The 14,648-nt window shown below is 54.2% G+C and overlaps 5 protein-coding genes across 5 annotated transcripts; 3 read left to right on the forward strand and 2 right to left on the reverse strand.

Annotated features, from left to right (window-relative positions):
- Positions 1 to 1,745: 1,745 nt before the first annotated feature.
- Positions 1,746 to 3,998, reverse strand: BKCO1_16000186 (ribosome biogenesis; the record flags this gene model as incomplete). The annotated part of the gene is made up of 1 exon (XM_020271461.1): positions 1,746 to 3,998. The coding sequence occupies one exon, from the start codon at positions 3,996 to 3,998 to the stop codon at positions 1,746 to 1,748; it is 2,253 nt and encodes a 750-aa protein (XP_020131789.1).
- A 1,982-nt stretch (positions 3,999 to 5,980) lies between these two features.
- BKCO1_16000187 (gmc oxidoreductase) lies at positions 5,981 to 8,049 on the forward strand (the record flags this gene model as incomplete). Its single annotated transcript, XM_020271462.1, has 5 exons — positions 5,981 to 6,164; positions 6,217 to 6,250; positions 6,305 to 6,566; positions 6,626 to 6,752; positions 6,809 to 8,049. The coding sequence occupies 5 exons, from the start codon at positions 5,981 to 5,983 to the stop codon at positions 8,047 to 8,049; spliced, it is 1,848 nt and encodes a 615-aa protein (XP_020131790.1).
- Positions 8,050 to 8,199: 150 nt separating this feature from the next.
- On the forward strand, positions 8,200 to 10,286 carry BKCO1_16000188 (pyrimidine pathway regulatory protein 1; the record flags this gene model as incomplete). The annotated part of the gene is made up of 3 exons (XM_020271463.1): positions 8,200 to 8,342; positions 8,398 to 9,137; positions 9,187 to 10,286. The coding sequence occupies 3 exons, from the start codon at positions 8,200 to 8,202 to the stop codon at positions 10,284 to 10,286; spliced, it is 1,983 nt and encodes a 660-aa protein (XP_020131780.1).
- Positions 10,287 to 11,233: 947 nt separating this feature from the next.
- Positions 11,234 to 11,699, reverse strand: BKCO1_16000189 (stress responsive a b barrel domain protein; the record flags this gene model as incomplete). The annotated part of the gene is made up of 3 exons (XM_020271464.1): positions 11,234 to 11,354; positions 11,400 to 11,628; positions 11,681 to 11,699. The coding sequence occupies 3 exons, from the start codon at positions 11,697 to 11,699 to the stop codon at positions 11,234 to 11,236; spliced, it is 369 nt and encodes a 122-aa protein (XP_020131900.1).
- Positions 11,700 to 12,617: 918 nt separating this feature from the next.
- On the forward strand, positions 12,618 to 13,802 carry BKCO1_16000190 (carbohydrate esterase family 15 protein; the record flags this gene model as incomplete). Its single annotated transcript, XM_020271466.1, has 1 exon — positions 12,618 to 13,802. One exon carries the CDS (start codon positions 12,618 to 12,620, stop codon positions 13,800 to 13,802), a length of 1,185 nt encoding a protein of 394 aa, XP_020131878.1.
- Between the last annotated feature and the right edge of the window lie 846 nt (positions 13,803 to 14,648).

The following is a 14,648-nucleotide window of genomic DNA, read 5'->3' on the forward strand; positions in this document are numbered from 1 at the left end:
CGCCGAAGAGTCGTCCGGGCGGTGGTTGGACTGAGGCGGGACTCGCATTGACTTGCTGCGGCAAACCGGCTGCCACACATGTCGGACAGTTCTCGAAAGGCTGCCTCCACTCTCTCTTGATGCTCCAAGCGCCGAAACACTGGTGGTTGGGGTCATTGCGCGCAAAGTGACAATGCTTGATCAGCCGTCGACCCACGTGGCTGCAGTGGTAGTGAATCGCTTCGTATTGGCACATGGTGACTGGACAGATGGCCGGTCGAAGAAGCGGTGAGAGCCGAGTATAGTAGAGGGTCAAAATGGTTGGATGATCGGAAGGCGAATAAAGCCTAAGCTCTTCTTGATTGGTCAGAAATACAGAAGTAACTGATCTAGCAACGACTGTGTGTCGGTGGCGGCGGCAGTGGCGTATGTCAGACGGGAGTGAACGTGGCGGACGGGGATAACATGGTTATATACGTACGAGGCTTCGATGTGTGCAAGTGTTTGTGTCTGGGTCCGGCTGACGACTGATGTCGAAGTGTCAAAGGATAAGAGCGTGAAGATTGTGCAGCCACGCGTCGGATCGATGTTCAAAAGAGAGAGAAAAGGAGAATCGCGAGCTTTTTCCTGAACAAAGACTGAAAGACTACGGCCACCGTTTGTTTTGGATGGCACTCACGGCAGCAAGTTGCGGCTCCTTATATACGCCAAGGTCCATATCCTCCTCCCTTTTCTGAGGCGGTCATACAGCGGGCCACCCTGGACGACCCTAAGGAGCTCCACCCACTCATCCGCCGCATTGCAAAATGAAGCAAGTTCTCCCGACCGCTCATAAATCCGGTCTTAGCTTCCATAGAGTGAGTAAAGTCACGGAATCGAATACAGCCGAGGAGAACCAGTGCTCTCAGAGTGGCAGTGCAGGTCCGGTGCTTCTTCCCGCCAAATCCTTGCACGGGTATTGGTAGAGAGTGCAAAAGACTTCCGTACGCCCAGGTCTCGAACGGAGAAGTTGCCTGGTTCTCAGCTGGTTGGCTGTAATGCCGTCACATCTGATGGTAGGCTGTCATCACACAAAATCAATGGGACTCAGCAACAACTACAGGGATCAAAGGCGGTCGTTGCTTCTAAGATGATACGGATCGCATAAGGATCACTTTCGTCTGGGCGGCAACGGAGCGTGATTCCGCCCGGTGTGGCACCACGCTGGGGCGAGGAATACCTTCAGCGCTTGGCTCTGGCCTTCTGTGCTGATCCAAGCGGGTTGTTGCAGCCGCGACATGAATGAAGCATCGCTTTCAGCGTCGTGCATATGTGGCAACCACTACTTGGTGGATCGTGCGTGCGGCACCATGGACCGGGCCGTCCGATCCTTTACCAGCATTTCAGCCCTTAACAAAGCCAAGGATCGTACCTGATATCATAAAATGCGATATTCCGCTGTTCGCTATACACTGACACAGCAGGTTATGTACATCGCGGGCCTCCAAGAAGCATCTGGCAAAGTCCGCCAAACTGGATGACGGCCTGAAGGGGTACAAAGTACAAACTCAACGGTGTTGAGCGGGAAACAAGGGGCTGGACTTGGCTTGTCATGGCTTCTTCCGCACGAGTTTAGGACCTACTCGACGGGAGCCGAGGATCATTTAGTCGATTTCATTGGGAAGAAAAAAAAACAATGCTACTTTTGTTCCTTTCGCGATGCCCCCCGCCAACGCCGACTACAAGGATATTGTGCGTCTGACTACAATGTTCACGACACTCCAGCTTCAGCGTTTAGTACCCTTGTCGCGGGCACGGCGCATCTGTCGCTTCCTCGCGATAATCCTTTGCTGTTTGGCAAGCTTCTCGTCCTTCGGCGCCGATTTATCGTTCTTCTTACTCGACGAGCCCTCATCATCGTGCCCTCTCTTACGTTTCCCCACGCCCTTTCCACCCTTACGGCCCTTCGTCTTTTCTTTCCCCCCGCCATCGTCCTCAGAGCCGCTCCCGTCGTCAGCGGCCTTCTTCTGGGACCTTTCAAGCATCTTAGCCTCCAGTTCCCTTCTCCTCTGGACAACCTGTGCATTTTCGATGGCGAACTCAACAATCAGGCGCTTCTTCCTGTCCTTGATGTCCTCAGGCGACACCTTCTTGCTTTTCTGGGTCTCCAGTGCCTGGTAATCGATGGCGTGGCCGTTGAGCCATCGGAGACCCATCAAAGCATGACGGTGCGTGTAGTACTCGATGAAACCGTAGCCTCTGCTGCGTCCAGCGCCACTGTTCTCGGTGACTTTGCTTCCGTCCTTGTTCTCGAACACAATCTTGGCCTGCCTCACCACACCCTTGCCCTTCTTCTTCCTCTCCTTGTCAGCTTGGCGCATTTCATCGTCCTCACGTCGGAGCTCTTCCTGCGATAAGGGCGAGCGTTTCCCTGCCTTCATGTCCTTGGCGAAACCGACAATAGCCTGACGGGCAAGCTGCTTAAGGTCCTTCGAAGAAACGGTGCGGGGGATGTTGCGAATAGAAAGGCGGGCCAAGCTCATGTGGAGTGAAGGGTTGCTTTCGATCAAACTCTTCCGCTGCTTCAGGCTTGCCTCGCGGAGCTGGACTTCGGCAGGAGAAAGAAGACTGTAGAGAGGCGAATTCGACGCAATGGTTCCCTCGGACAGCAGGAAGAGTCTGCGTTTGTCGTTGTCTCTCTTGTAGCGATGTGCGACACCCTCAGCGGTGAGCTTCTCAGCTTCGTTCCGGTCCACTGCCTTGGTGATGTTCAGAACGCGACCGTCCATGGTGTATTGTCCGGTCGGGTCGGCGTCGGTGTTTTGCAGCACTGAGTGTGCAGCGATTGGAGCGGACCTATCCTTGAGGTTCTGCGGGTTCTGCTGTCTGGGTGCGTTTTTCAAGCAGGCCAGGGCATCGTCGTCTTTGAAGAAACACACAAACCCAGTACCTTTTGGCTTTTCGGTGACACGATCCATAACTATCCTGGCGTAACGAACGCCGCCAAACTGCTCAAAATGTTCCTCGAGATCCTCGTCGGTGCATGTAAATGGAAGATTGCGTATGAACAGGGTGGTCGTGCTGTAGAAGTTTGTGGTTCGCGGAGCTTCATGTTCCGTCTCGTCAATGTACCTTTCGTCGTCGTCGTCCTCGTCGTCGTCGCCGTCCTCCTCGCCGTCCTCAGCCTCTCCTCCTTCTTCTTCTTCGTCGTCATCATCTTCATCGTCATCCTCATCTTCTTCGTCCTCGTCAGCGGCGGGCGGCGACTTGGCGCCTTCTTCGTCGTCGGCGGCTTGGTCTTGGACCTTTTGCCAAGTCTCCTTGTTGACAGACCAGTCAACGGCCAGGGTACGACCATCGATTTCCTTGCCGTTGACAGCCTCCAGGGCTTTCTCGGCGTTCTTCCTTCCTCTCAATGTGACGAAGCCGTAACCGGCCAGCATACCGTTGGACTTCTTGGGCAGCGAGGCTGTCTTGACCTTGCCGTAGCTGAGAAAGAGCTTGGTGAGCTGATCCTCGGTCTTGACACTCCAGGGCAGGTTGCGAATGATCAGCTTGGACTGGCTGGGCTGCATCTGCTCCTCTTTTCTCTTCTTAGCGTCGACGGAAGCCTTGGCAGGCTGGCTGATACCATGCTCGGAATCGCGGTGGCGAGGCTCGGCGATGTCGACGTTGATGGTCCGGCCTTGCAGCTGGGAGCCGTTGAACTCGTCACGAGCACGGGCAGCATCCTCAGCGTCAGCAAAGGTGACGAAGCCATAGCCTTTGCAGTGTTTGGATTCCTTGTCGAGCACGGCGACGGCGTGCTTGATGGGGAAAGATTGCGAGAAGTGGTCGGTCAATTCATCAGTGGTAACGGTGGTGGCCAGGCCGCGCACGAAGAGCTGGCGGCGATGTTTGAAAGCAGTGCTGTTGTCGGCGGGGGGGACGCGGGCGCCAGCGGCGGCAATGGCAGGCTCAGAAGGAGGGCCGTCGGCGGGAGAGGGGGCGACAGCGGTGCCGTCCTCAGAAAGGCGCAGTCTCTTGCGGTGGGGGCCCATGGTGGATATGCGATTTGGAGGAGGATGCTCGAGAGGCCAAAAAAAAAGTTGCCCCGACCTCACGTCCGCGCGTCCGAGCGCCCGACGCGCTAGTACGGAGTGCCAAGGCTAGCCTCTTCCTCCGCCCCGCCGCCCGCTCTTGTCGTTTCTGCCGCACAGCCCGCCCGGCCTTCCCTAACGACATGCAACACAGTGAACACAGCGGCTCATGTCGCGCGCCCGTGCACCGCAACCGCCTCTTCTCTTCACTCCCAGTCCGTCATCCTCCGCTTTCACGACTCGTAGTCCTGCCCCCCTTGAGGAAAACAGGCCAGCGACTCCGGCCACCATCACGTCTCCGGTTGCAGGCCAGACTGAGCTTACGGGACTGTGGTGCTGCCTCAGCTCCGTCTCTATGAGCCACCCTCCTATACCCACCGATTCTCACCGCAGTTCCCTTGTCTCTCGGCCCGGATGCAACAATTTCGCATATCGTCTCCAGGAAATCTCATGACATCCTTGTACCCGGCTGAGCCGGATGCACCGCATCGGCTGATTGAGCCGGCAAATATGCCATCTCTTTCCTTATCCCATCGGCCCCTGCCAGCCCGCTGATTCGCCTTGGTCAAGGTGTGCTTACGCTATTGCGGGGAGGCTGAATGGCTTTGAGTCGAAAACACCAGGCCAGGATGCTTGACACGCCCAGTGCCGCTGTGCTGGATCCTCTGACAGCTGCTGGTCCTTGAATCTCCACGGAATCCCCCGTGGGCTCATGTTTCCCCACCCACCCCCGCCGTTAGACACAGCCCCTATGCTGCCGGTTCACTGAAGCGCAGACGTTACCAGTTGCGCTCTCAGCCCCAGGACTTGATATTGTTGCGTTCAAACCCCAAGTGCTCAATCCTGGCTCGGCCGGTGTTTAGTCCCGATGCCCCTCCTCCATCACCTCATGATTGGCACGTAACCGTTCACTTCCAGATGTCTCAGCTACCAGAAACGACAGGGTCGACATCTAGACTTGTGGGTTAGTCGAAGCATAATTACTATACAAGCGGGATGAGCCTTTGGCAATCAAGCCGCGAGCGCAGACACGACGCCGCCGTTTTGCTTGACGATCCGGGGTAAGTACTCTATCTTCGCGATCGATCTCACGTCAAGTCTTAGCCTGTAACAACATCTTCCCTAATCGTCTCTGCCATCAGAGCTTCGGTGATGATATCATACAAAGTCTGCTCAAGCGATCAAGGTCACCTGCAGCCCAGCAATCACGAATCATTCAGGCCTCCACTAGCTGCAGGGGCATGGTCCGTGCTCGAGTGGTGGCTTGATGTGCCGACTGTTTGTTTGCATTGCCGAACGCCTGCTAACCAGCACCCTGCCTATGACAACAGCACAAAGTAGAAGTCGGGTAGATGGTGATTCACTACCGCTGTGTCACCAGAGGCTGGGCCTGACACTTGGCCAACAATCATTTCCTTTCTTGGTCTGCATGACTCTCTGGTCGAAGCGCTTCACGCCTTGAGCCGGCCGACGCCTTGACACCAAACGCTCGCCGATCGGTCGAACGTTGTCTATCCATGTTCTACTGTGTAGTCTCCGCAGTACGCCTGCACATGGATGGCCTGGAGGTGGCGTTTCACAGCCACCGTCATCGCTACCGGACTCCTCGGACTAGCTTTCTCAGCCTCGGCGGCTAAAGGCCATGGCGAAACGGGAGGGTGAAACAGGGCACAATGCCGAACACAGCAAACTACCGAGCTCAGACATGAAGTTGCGGGATACGACACAAGGCGCTCCCACTTCTTCGAAATCAGTTAGGACGGCGCCAAGGAAGCTGGCACTCGTACCAAAGCACGGGATTGAGATCGGCAACCAGCCAGCTACTGGCCCTAGGTAAAACGGCTTCTTTGGCATGATGAATGAGGCAGGTGTATAAATACATCTGCGTGCGTCTTTCCATTGTCTCCATCCCCCAAAAGTCGTCGCTCCCTTACTCCACTACGATGCCTTTGACTCTATCAGCTGCCGCTTTGGTCGTTTTCCTCTCCCCAGCCCTTGCATATCCCTCGACTATCAAGCCGCGCATCATCAAGAACTCAAGCGGCCTACTCTCTTCTTACGACTATGTTGTCATCGGTGGTGGTGCTTCGGGTCTGACCGTCGCAAACCGTCTATCCGAGAGTTCAGGTTTGTGCCTCTGGGCTGCCTACTTCAGTCTGCCGTACTAACAATCATACAGACACCTCGGTCCTCGTGATCGAAGCTGGAGATTTGTAGGCATGGTATCGGCGCCCTGGAGATATACTGTGCTGACCTTCCATTTTTAGCGACCAAGCAGAGGATTTCATCGAGATTCCTGGCCTTGCAGGCGGAGCAGTAGGAACCAAGTATGACTGGAACATTTCCTACGTCTCGACTGCCGACGTAAACGACCGCGTGCTTTCCATTCCCCAAGGAAAGGCTGTTGGCGGATCGACACTGCTCAACCGTATGCTTCTGCACCGTGGCTCTGCCCACGACTACGATATATGGGAGGCCCTGGGAAACGAAGGATGGAGCTGGACTGGTTTACTTCCGTTTTTCAAGAAGGTACGGTCGAATTTCTGGAAGAAAAAAAAAATCACGAGCATATACTGAATCTTGATCAGAGCGAGATCTTCTGTCCGCCAAACGCGGACGTCGCCGAGCAGTACAAGATTACCTATGATGAATCAGCCCATGGCACCGATGGCCGTGTCCACGCATCATACTCTCCCTGGTTCTGGCCATCCACCGGTAAGTGAATGCATGGAGCCTGTGCCAGTAGCGGTTTTGATTGACATGTTACCCAGACTACTACGCAGCGGGCGCAAAGGAACTTGACATCAACATCCCCGTGGATGGCATGAACGGCGAGGCTCTCGGCGCATATTGGACGACGCATGCTCAGGACCCCACCACTGCCGCAAGAAGCTCTGCTCGCAAAGGCTACTGGGATACCGCCGCTGAACGCAACAACTTCCATCTTCTCCCCAACACTCATGTCACCAAGCTGGTGTTGGACGGCACGACCGTCACTGGCGTCGAATTTGCTGCTTCGGCCGCTGCAGCTCGCCAGACGGTTGCAGTCAGCAAGGAAGCCATACTTGCTGCGGGCGCTCTCCACACACCCCAACTCCTGCAGCTGTCGGGAATCGGCCCTGCTTCTCTGCTCGGCCAATTCGGCATCACGCCAGTCGTGGACCTCCCCGTCGGATACAATCTCCACGATCACGTCATGGTTCCCGTCGTGCACAATATCGATCTGGCTCTGCAGTCGGCCAATCTGCAGTCCAACACAACGTTCGCCACCGAGGCGCGTGCTCAGTACGACAGCGAGAAAACGGGCCCATACTCGACCGCTACGGGTGACATTTTGTTTTTCCTGCCCACCGAGAACTACACGACGGCCGGCTCGTCCCTGCACGAGCAGGCTCTTGCTCAAAGTCCGAGCGACTACCTCGACGCAGACACGCCAACGTCGTTTGTCACTGGATACGCTTCCCAGCATGAGCAGCTTGCCGAGACGCTTGTGGCCTCTGACGCGGCCACCATCGAGGCGATCCCGTCTGATGGAACTGTCCTCGTTGCACTCATGCACCCTTTCTCTCGCGGAACGGTCAAGATCCAATCGACTGACCCCTTTGACGCTCCGCTGGCAGACTCGGCGTTTCTGAAGAACCCGCTGGACGTGGCGGTGTTGGTCGAGGCTGTCAAGTTCGCGCGTGTGCTTTTCAACACGACTGCCTTCGGCCCTCTGGGCGCGGTCGAGCTTGTGCCCGGGTCCAATGTCACGACCGATGCAGCCATCGAGACGGCGGTCCGCAACAGCGCAACCACCGTCTTCCACCCCGTCGGCTCCTGCCACATGGGTAAGCAGGAGGAGGGGGCATGCGTCGACGGCCAGCTCAAGGTGTACGGTGTCGAGAAGCTGCGTGTTGTCGATGGCAGCGTCATGCCTCTTGTTCCGGCAGCTCACACCATGGGCACCGTGTACGGCGTGGCCGAGAAGGCAGCCGACCTTATTCTCGGTGCTTCTGTCGAGTTTATGTAGTTGTTTCTTGTAGAATATTGATACCGTTTGCGAGTCGATCGGGCGTTGGGTCGGCGTCGGGCCGAGGCCGCAGCCTGCCTCCAGCCCGTTCGCTCCAGAAATTGATTGATTGCTTCCATCGCTTCGCTCCCGCTCCGCTCCATCGCTCTCATGCCGCCCGAACCGCCCAAGAAGGCCATCGCCTGTGTCCGATGCAGGCACCGCAAGGTCAGGTGCGATGGCCTGCTGCCCGCCTGCTCCAACTGCCTCAAGGCTCGTGTGCCCTGCGAGGAGAGCGCCGGCTCCGAGAAGAAGTGCGCCGCCCGCTTCGCGCCGCCCCGAGCAGGCTATATAACTAATCCCACCCAGGTACATCCACGAGCTCGAGGCCCGCATCCGTGAGCTTGAGGCTCGACTCGCGAGCCAGGCCCGTCCAGCGCCGGCAGACGACGCCAGTGCTACCCAAGCTCATACCCGGCCAGCCACCCCTCGCATCGGTCCCGAGCAGCCGCTCGCCCATGAGGTTGGCCTGCTCTCGCTGCAAGCCGCCAGCTCTCCAAAGTATCTCGGGCCTTCGTCCGGCGTGGCCTTCGCTCGCTTGATATTCGCCTCGGCGCCCCACGCCCAGGGACTGTCGACCCGCTTCGCCACCGACCTGCCGCAATCGCACCTTTCCCATGTCTCTTCTGCCTCGCATTTGCCTTCGCTTCCCGAGATCCACCGCTTCGTTGCTGCCTACTTTGACCAGTTCCAGCACCTGTATCCCTTCCTGGATGACGCACTTGTCGACGACCTTGTCGAAAAATGTCTCGCCCATCCTTCGCCCGCCACCGATTCAGACATGTGCATGCTTTTCCTCATCATTGCCATCGGCTCCCGTGCCTTGGAGTCACAGCTCGGGGCCGACTTTGCCTCGGCCACCTATCTCGCCGCCTCCATCGGCTTTCTAGCCGACATACCGCTGCATGAGTCCATTCAGGCCGTTCAAGTCCTGCTTCTGCTCGTCCTCAGCAGCTTCTGCTTTCCTGGAAGCTTGAATGCCTGGTTTCTGACCCACGCCATCCTCGCCAGTTGCTTAGACTTGGGCTTGCAGAGGAAACAGCCTATCGGTGAGCTTCCCAATCCATCCATCACACTGCAATGCTGACCTGCCTCTAGAAAGGGATGCTGGCAGGCCGCACCTCAGGTTCGGCGCCACCGTTGCTGCCCACGACACAAGAAGCGGTGTATTTTGGTCAGCCTACTCGCTCGACCGCACCCTCTGCACCATCTTGGGTCGCCCGCTCACTCTCAGGGATGAGGCAATTGACATAGAGTTTCCGGGGCAGCAGGGGTCAGACGAGGTCGATCTCGATGCCATCGAGAGTGCTTCCCAAGTTCTACACCTCGTCGATGAGCACGATGCCCGTGAGCACCAGCCGAAGCGCATACGCCGCGAGCAGCCTCCACACGATGGCTTCTATGCAGCAAACATGTCACTTCGATTCGACCGCATCGTGGCGGAGGTCAAGTTGATGATCCATCGCGTCGCACAGTCTCCCAAGCGATTCCCTTGGCCAACTGACTTCGAGAGGTGGCAGAGGGCCGTTCATGCGTCTTGCAAGGCTCTCTTGGAGCACGCTCGGCAGACATTGTCGCGGAGAGCGGGCGGCATTGCCCGTGCCGTGTCATACCGTTCGATGCCGTCCATTGAGCTCAAATATCACCAATGCATCATGCTGCTGTACCGTCCCAGCCCAGTATTCCCCCGGCCTAAGCCCGAGGCACTGGACATCTGTTTCGACAGCGCCACTGAAACGATAAGGATTTACCACGAGCTGCATCGGTTCGGTCAGATGATGAATTCATGGCTCACAGGACATAGCATCTTTGTCTCGGCCATTACCATGCTTTACTGTCTGTGGATCAGTCCTGCCATTCGTGCACGAGCGCGAGACACGTTCGGCGAGCATGCCAAGCGGTGTTCGGAGACACTCGAGGCATTGGGAAAGACATGGTCTGTTGCAAAGAACGCGCGAGCTAAGTTTGACCGGTTGGCGGAAGCAACGTCGGAGTCGTGGAAAAGACGCCAAGAGCCAGTAGCTCCTGAGTCTGCAGTTGGACCAGAACAATCCCGACCGGTCGACACTGATTGGACAGAGTACAACTTCGATGGCTCATTTGATTCAACCGATGCATTTGCCGATGAGCTGGGCGACATGAGCGCATGGTTTGATCTAGAGTGGTTTGAAACGTACGGTGCGGGCAATGCGGGATAGACATATATATTGGCGGACCAGCCTGTCAGCTGCAACCCGCTCGCTCGGCCATCACTTTGGGATGACTTGAGGCAGCTTTCTGTCACTCTCCTCGGCATCCGCACCAACACCAGCACCATGCGGTCCCCGCTGATGTGCTCCCGTGCGTTTGCCTCGGCGGCCTCCCGAGCTCGAGTTGCCGTTCTCTACCAGGCTTTAATCCCGCCTATCATCGACGGGGTACGTAAGCCGAAAAAACCGGGCGGTGCGCTTCTGAGAGAAGTTCCTCTCCGTCTGAACGTCACTGATCGGCGGCAGGGTACGGTGACTCGGGGAGTCGGGAGCAGACATTGTATACGTGACTGAGTTTTCTCCGATCACGAGCAGGGCATCTTGGCCGCTGTGGAAGCTGGAGCGACGTGCCTATGGACGAATACCATTCGTTGCAAAGACCATCCTCTGCAGCCATCATCTGCTTTAACCCTCACCTTCGCGTCGCCGGCCAACCGCCACTTTTTGTAGACGCTTACGACGACAAGGGCCTTGTGAACTGCATGCTGGTCCTGCAATGCGGCTTTAGCGTTCCTAAAAGCACCGTCGTTGATGAGCGTGACGACGCTGATATAACATTGACATGCGGACCCAAAGTCTTTCCCTGGCCACTCGTTGCGACGCCCATCAGCGGACGGGGTAGTCACGGCGTCAAACTCTGCTCATCTCCCCGAGAGCTGCGACACCACGCCGATAGTCTCTTTTCCGAATCCCCGTCCTTCATAATTAAGCAATAGTTGCTAGGAAAAGAGGCCACTGTTACAGTCATGCCACCCTCTGCCGAACGGCCCGACTACTAGCCCTCTAGATTAAAACCTCGCCGCACTTGGAGGTATTCCCTTAGTCAACGCAGCTTCAATTCTTCTACCCATTCGTTAAGATGTGTGTACCATGTCCCGTCTCTGGCATTCCTTGCTTTATTCCTTCCCGATGAATGCAGAGGTGAAGTGCTCACCCATGTGTTCGTCCTCGGAAGCAACTTCGAAATCGAATCGACAAAGGTCTTCCTTGAATGGAAACATGTAGGTAGACGTCACCCTTACTTTGATAAGTATCACCCTCTTAGGCAGATTGTGGACTTACCAATGATGCTCTTTACTTGCCTGGTACTCTTCTAAAGCAGCCAGGTCATCATGATAGCTGACGAGCGCGAACTCGAAGCCTTTGCTTCTTTCGATAGGGCTCGTAACGGACGGGCCACCGACAACGAGTCGCTTGTCCTTGACGGAAGGGAGGTTCTTCAACTTCTTGAGCTCCCGAACGAAAATAGCCTTGTGTTCTGCTGTCACTTCAGGCTTGAACTTGAACAATACTGAACCCAAGGTCATCAGCAACGAGTAGTGGTACTGGCCAAGGTATTTTACCGATGTGTATGAGAGTCATTGTCGCAGCGCTTGTAGGAGTGAGCGACAGGCGAAGACGAAGAGGATGTTGATGTATGGCAATTACATTTTACGTCGGGACAAAAAAATAAATATGAGCGACTTTACAGTTGTTCCCCCACTTTCACTAGCCTCGGCACAGGTCCGAGGATTCAAATGTGTGTCGGCAAGATCCCGAACAAAGACAGATTCTGTACCTGGCTTGTGCACGTAAATGATCACTGATTTTTATTAGGCCTCGACTCCTTCTGGGCTCTTCCAGATCAAACTGGAAGCTTCTGCATACGGACAGGTCATGAGCCTAATTGCGCTTGTATTCATTGCAGACACAACATGGACCGGATCCACGCGAAACACCCGGAACCAGGGTGCCGAAATTGGAAGTCCCCGCAATGTTGTGACCGTTTGAGGAGATTGTCGAATGACTTTCGGTCACGCACCCCACTCGTTGTTACTATCTCAGGATCAGCCAGAAACGAAATCACAGCCTTAATCCGAAGCCTATAGCACAGCATCGCAAATCGAACTCCTTCGTTTGGCATCCGTCAAACACAACGACGACATTAGGCAAAAATCGAAAGTGCGGCAAATTGTTCGCCACGCGCACGTGTTGAATAGCCAGTTACACGGCTGTTTACTTGGTTCCATCCCACAAGCTCCACACCGTTCTCTCGGGCTATCAAACGCTGTTTGTTTGGAGCCAAGTACAACTTAAGGATCACACGGCAATTTCGTGCCGGCGGATGCATGCCTCTGGATTTCAGTCAGGCTAATACCAACGGGCCGCTTCCCGCTCTGTAGAGACGACCATGGGCAATGGTGTCAACACTTGGACGCTTCGTATAAAAGCCATGGTAAAGGCCGACCATCAAGCTGCAGTACACTCATCAACCCCCCACAGAGACCTCTCATATCAACCATGTCCATCATGTCATTCATCCTGCCGCTGGCTCTTCTCATATCCGGCGCCGTGTCATCGATCTTGCCTCGCCAAGGGGCATCATGTAGCACACTCCCAGCCGGGTATTCGCCGCAGCAGTACGCCAAACTTCCTGACCCATTCACCTTCGTTAATGGCACCAAAGTCACGACTCAAAGTCAGTGGGCCTGCCGCCAGCAGGAGATTAGCCAGCTATTCCAGGAATTTGAGTTGGGAGTGAAGCCACCGAAGCCAGCTTCTGTCACTTCAACCTTGTCCTCCAACACCTTGACCATCACAGCGCAAGACAGTGGAAAGTCGATCTCCATCTCGGTCTCCATCGCGTACCCGTCCTCAGGCACCGCCCCATACCCTGCCATCATTGCATATGGCTACCCTAGCATCCCCATTCCTGCTGGAGTGGCCACCATCACTTTCAACAACGACGACGTTGCTGTCCAGCAAAGCACGGGAAGCCGGGGTCAAGGCAAGTTCTACGACTTGTACGGAAGCAGCCACAGTGCGGGTGCCATGACGGCCTGGGCCTGGGGAGTCAGTCGCATCATTGACGCTTTGGAGGCCAACAGCGGTGCAAAGATCGATGTCACCAGGATTGGAGTAACGGGCTGCTCCCGAAATGGCAAGGGCGCTTTTGTTGCAGGTGCCCTGGACAGTCGTGTCGCCTTGACAATCCCTCAGGAGTCCGGCGCCGGCGGAGCGGCTTGCTGGCGCATCTCAGACCAGCAGCAGGCCGCCGGCAAGAACATTCAGACCGCGTCAGAGATTGTCGGCGAGAATGTCTGGTTCTCGGAGACGTTCGAGCAGTACAGCAACCGCATTCCATCCCTCCCTGAGGACCACCACATGCTCGCCGCCTTGGTTGCCCCTCGCGGCCTGCTCGTCATTGAAAATGACATCGACTGGCTCGGTCCAGTTAGTACCACAGGGTGTATGAAGGTTGGCCGTCTCATCTACAATGCGGCCGGTGCTCCCGATGCCATGGGCTTTTCTCTTGTCGGTGGGCACAATCACTGCTCATTCCCATCGTCACAACAGCCCGAGCTATCGGCGTACATCGACAAGTACATGCTAAAAGGCTCCTCTAGCACAGCCGGCATTGAGAAGAGCAATCAGGATGTCAACACCGCGGACTGGGTGGATTGGACATTCCCTACTCTGTCTTGAGTTGCCGACGTTAACGCCAGTCGGCTTTCGTGGTGCAGTCATACGGAGGAAAGTCGGTTCTATTAGAGTCAATCGATCAGTTTTAAGTCGTTGCCACAGTCTAGAGTGATTTAGTAGAATTATAAGTCGTGGCCACTATATCTATAGTGTTATCGATACCGTACGGTTACGAGTTAAATCCCTTAATAGCGTCTTAGTTTAATATATACGCTTTTACTAACGTTACTCTTTAACTCGTTAAGGCTTCGTCTAGCTAGCGTATCGTCTTTATAGCTATTCTCTCTATTTATAGACTACTAATCTTATTATATTAAGAAGCTTAGTAAGACTTAATAGATTACTAAAATACCTAGTTTTTAAAGATAAGTCTTAAAACACTTATACTATTACTAAAATAGCTAGATATATAAATAGATAAAATAAAAAAGAATAGTTAAGTATATTTTATATACTAAAATATCTAGTTCTTTTAAGAAAAATTATTATAATTTTATTTCTTTATGAAAACTTCTTAAATAAAAACTAGAGTATTAGTAAAATTATTTATTAAAATACCTAATATCTTTAAGAAAAAAGAACTATTACTACGACTTTATTCTAAAAATTAGTAAATTACTAAAATACCTAGTTTTTATAAAATTTACTTATATACCCTACTTTTAAGTAAACCCTTTTATATATTTTCTTATAAATTTAAAAACGGGTAGAACTAGGTATTTCGATAAATATAGTATAAAGTAAGATATCTTAATAAATAATAATTACGGAAATATCTTATTTTTTTAGAAAAGAAATTACTATACTTTTATCTTTTTATAAAGAGTTCTAAAATATAAAATAGAATAT

The sequence above is a fragment of the Diplodia corticola genome (genome assembly GCF_001883845.1).
Source record: "Diplodia corticola strain CBS 112549 chromosome Unknown scaffold16, whole genome shotgun sequence".
Lineage (NCBI taxonomy): Eukaryota > Fungi > Ascomycota > Dothideomycetes > Botryosphaeriales > Botryosphaeriaceae > Diplodia > Diplodia corticola.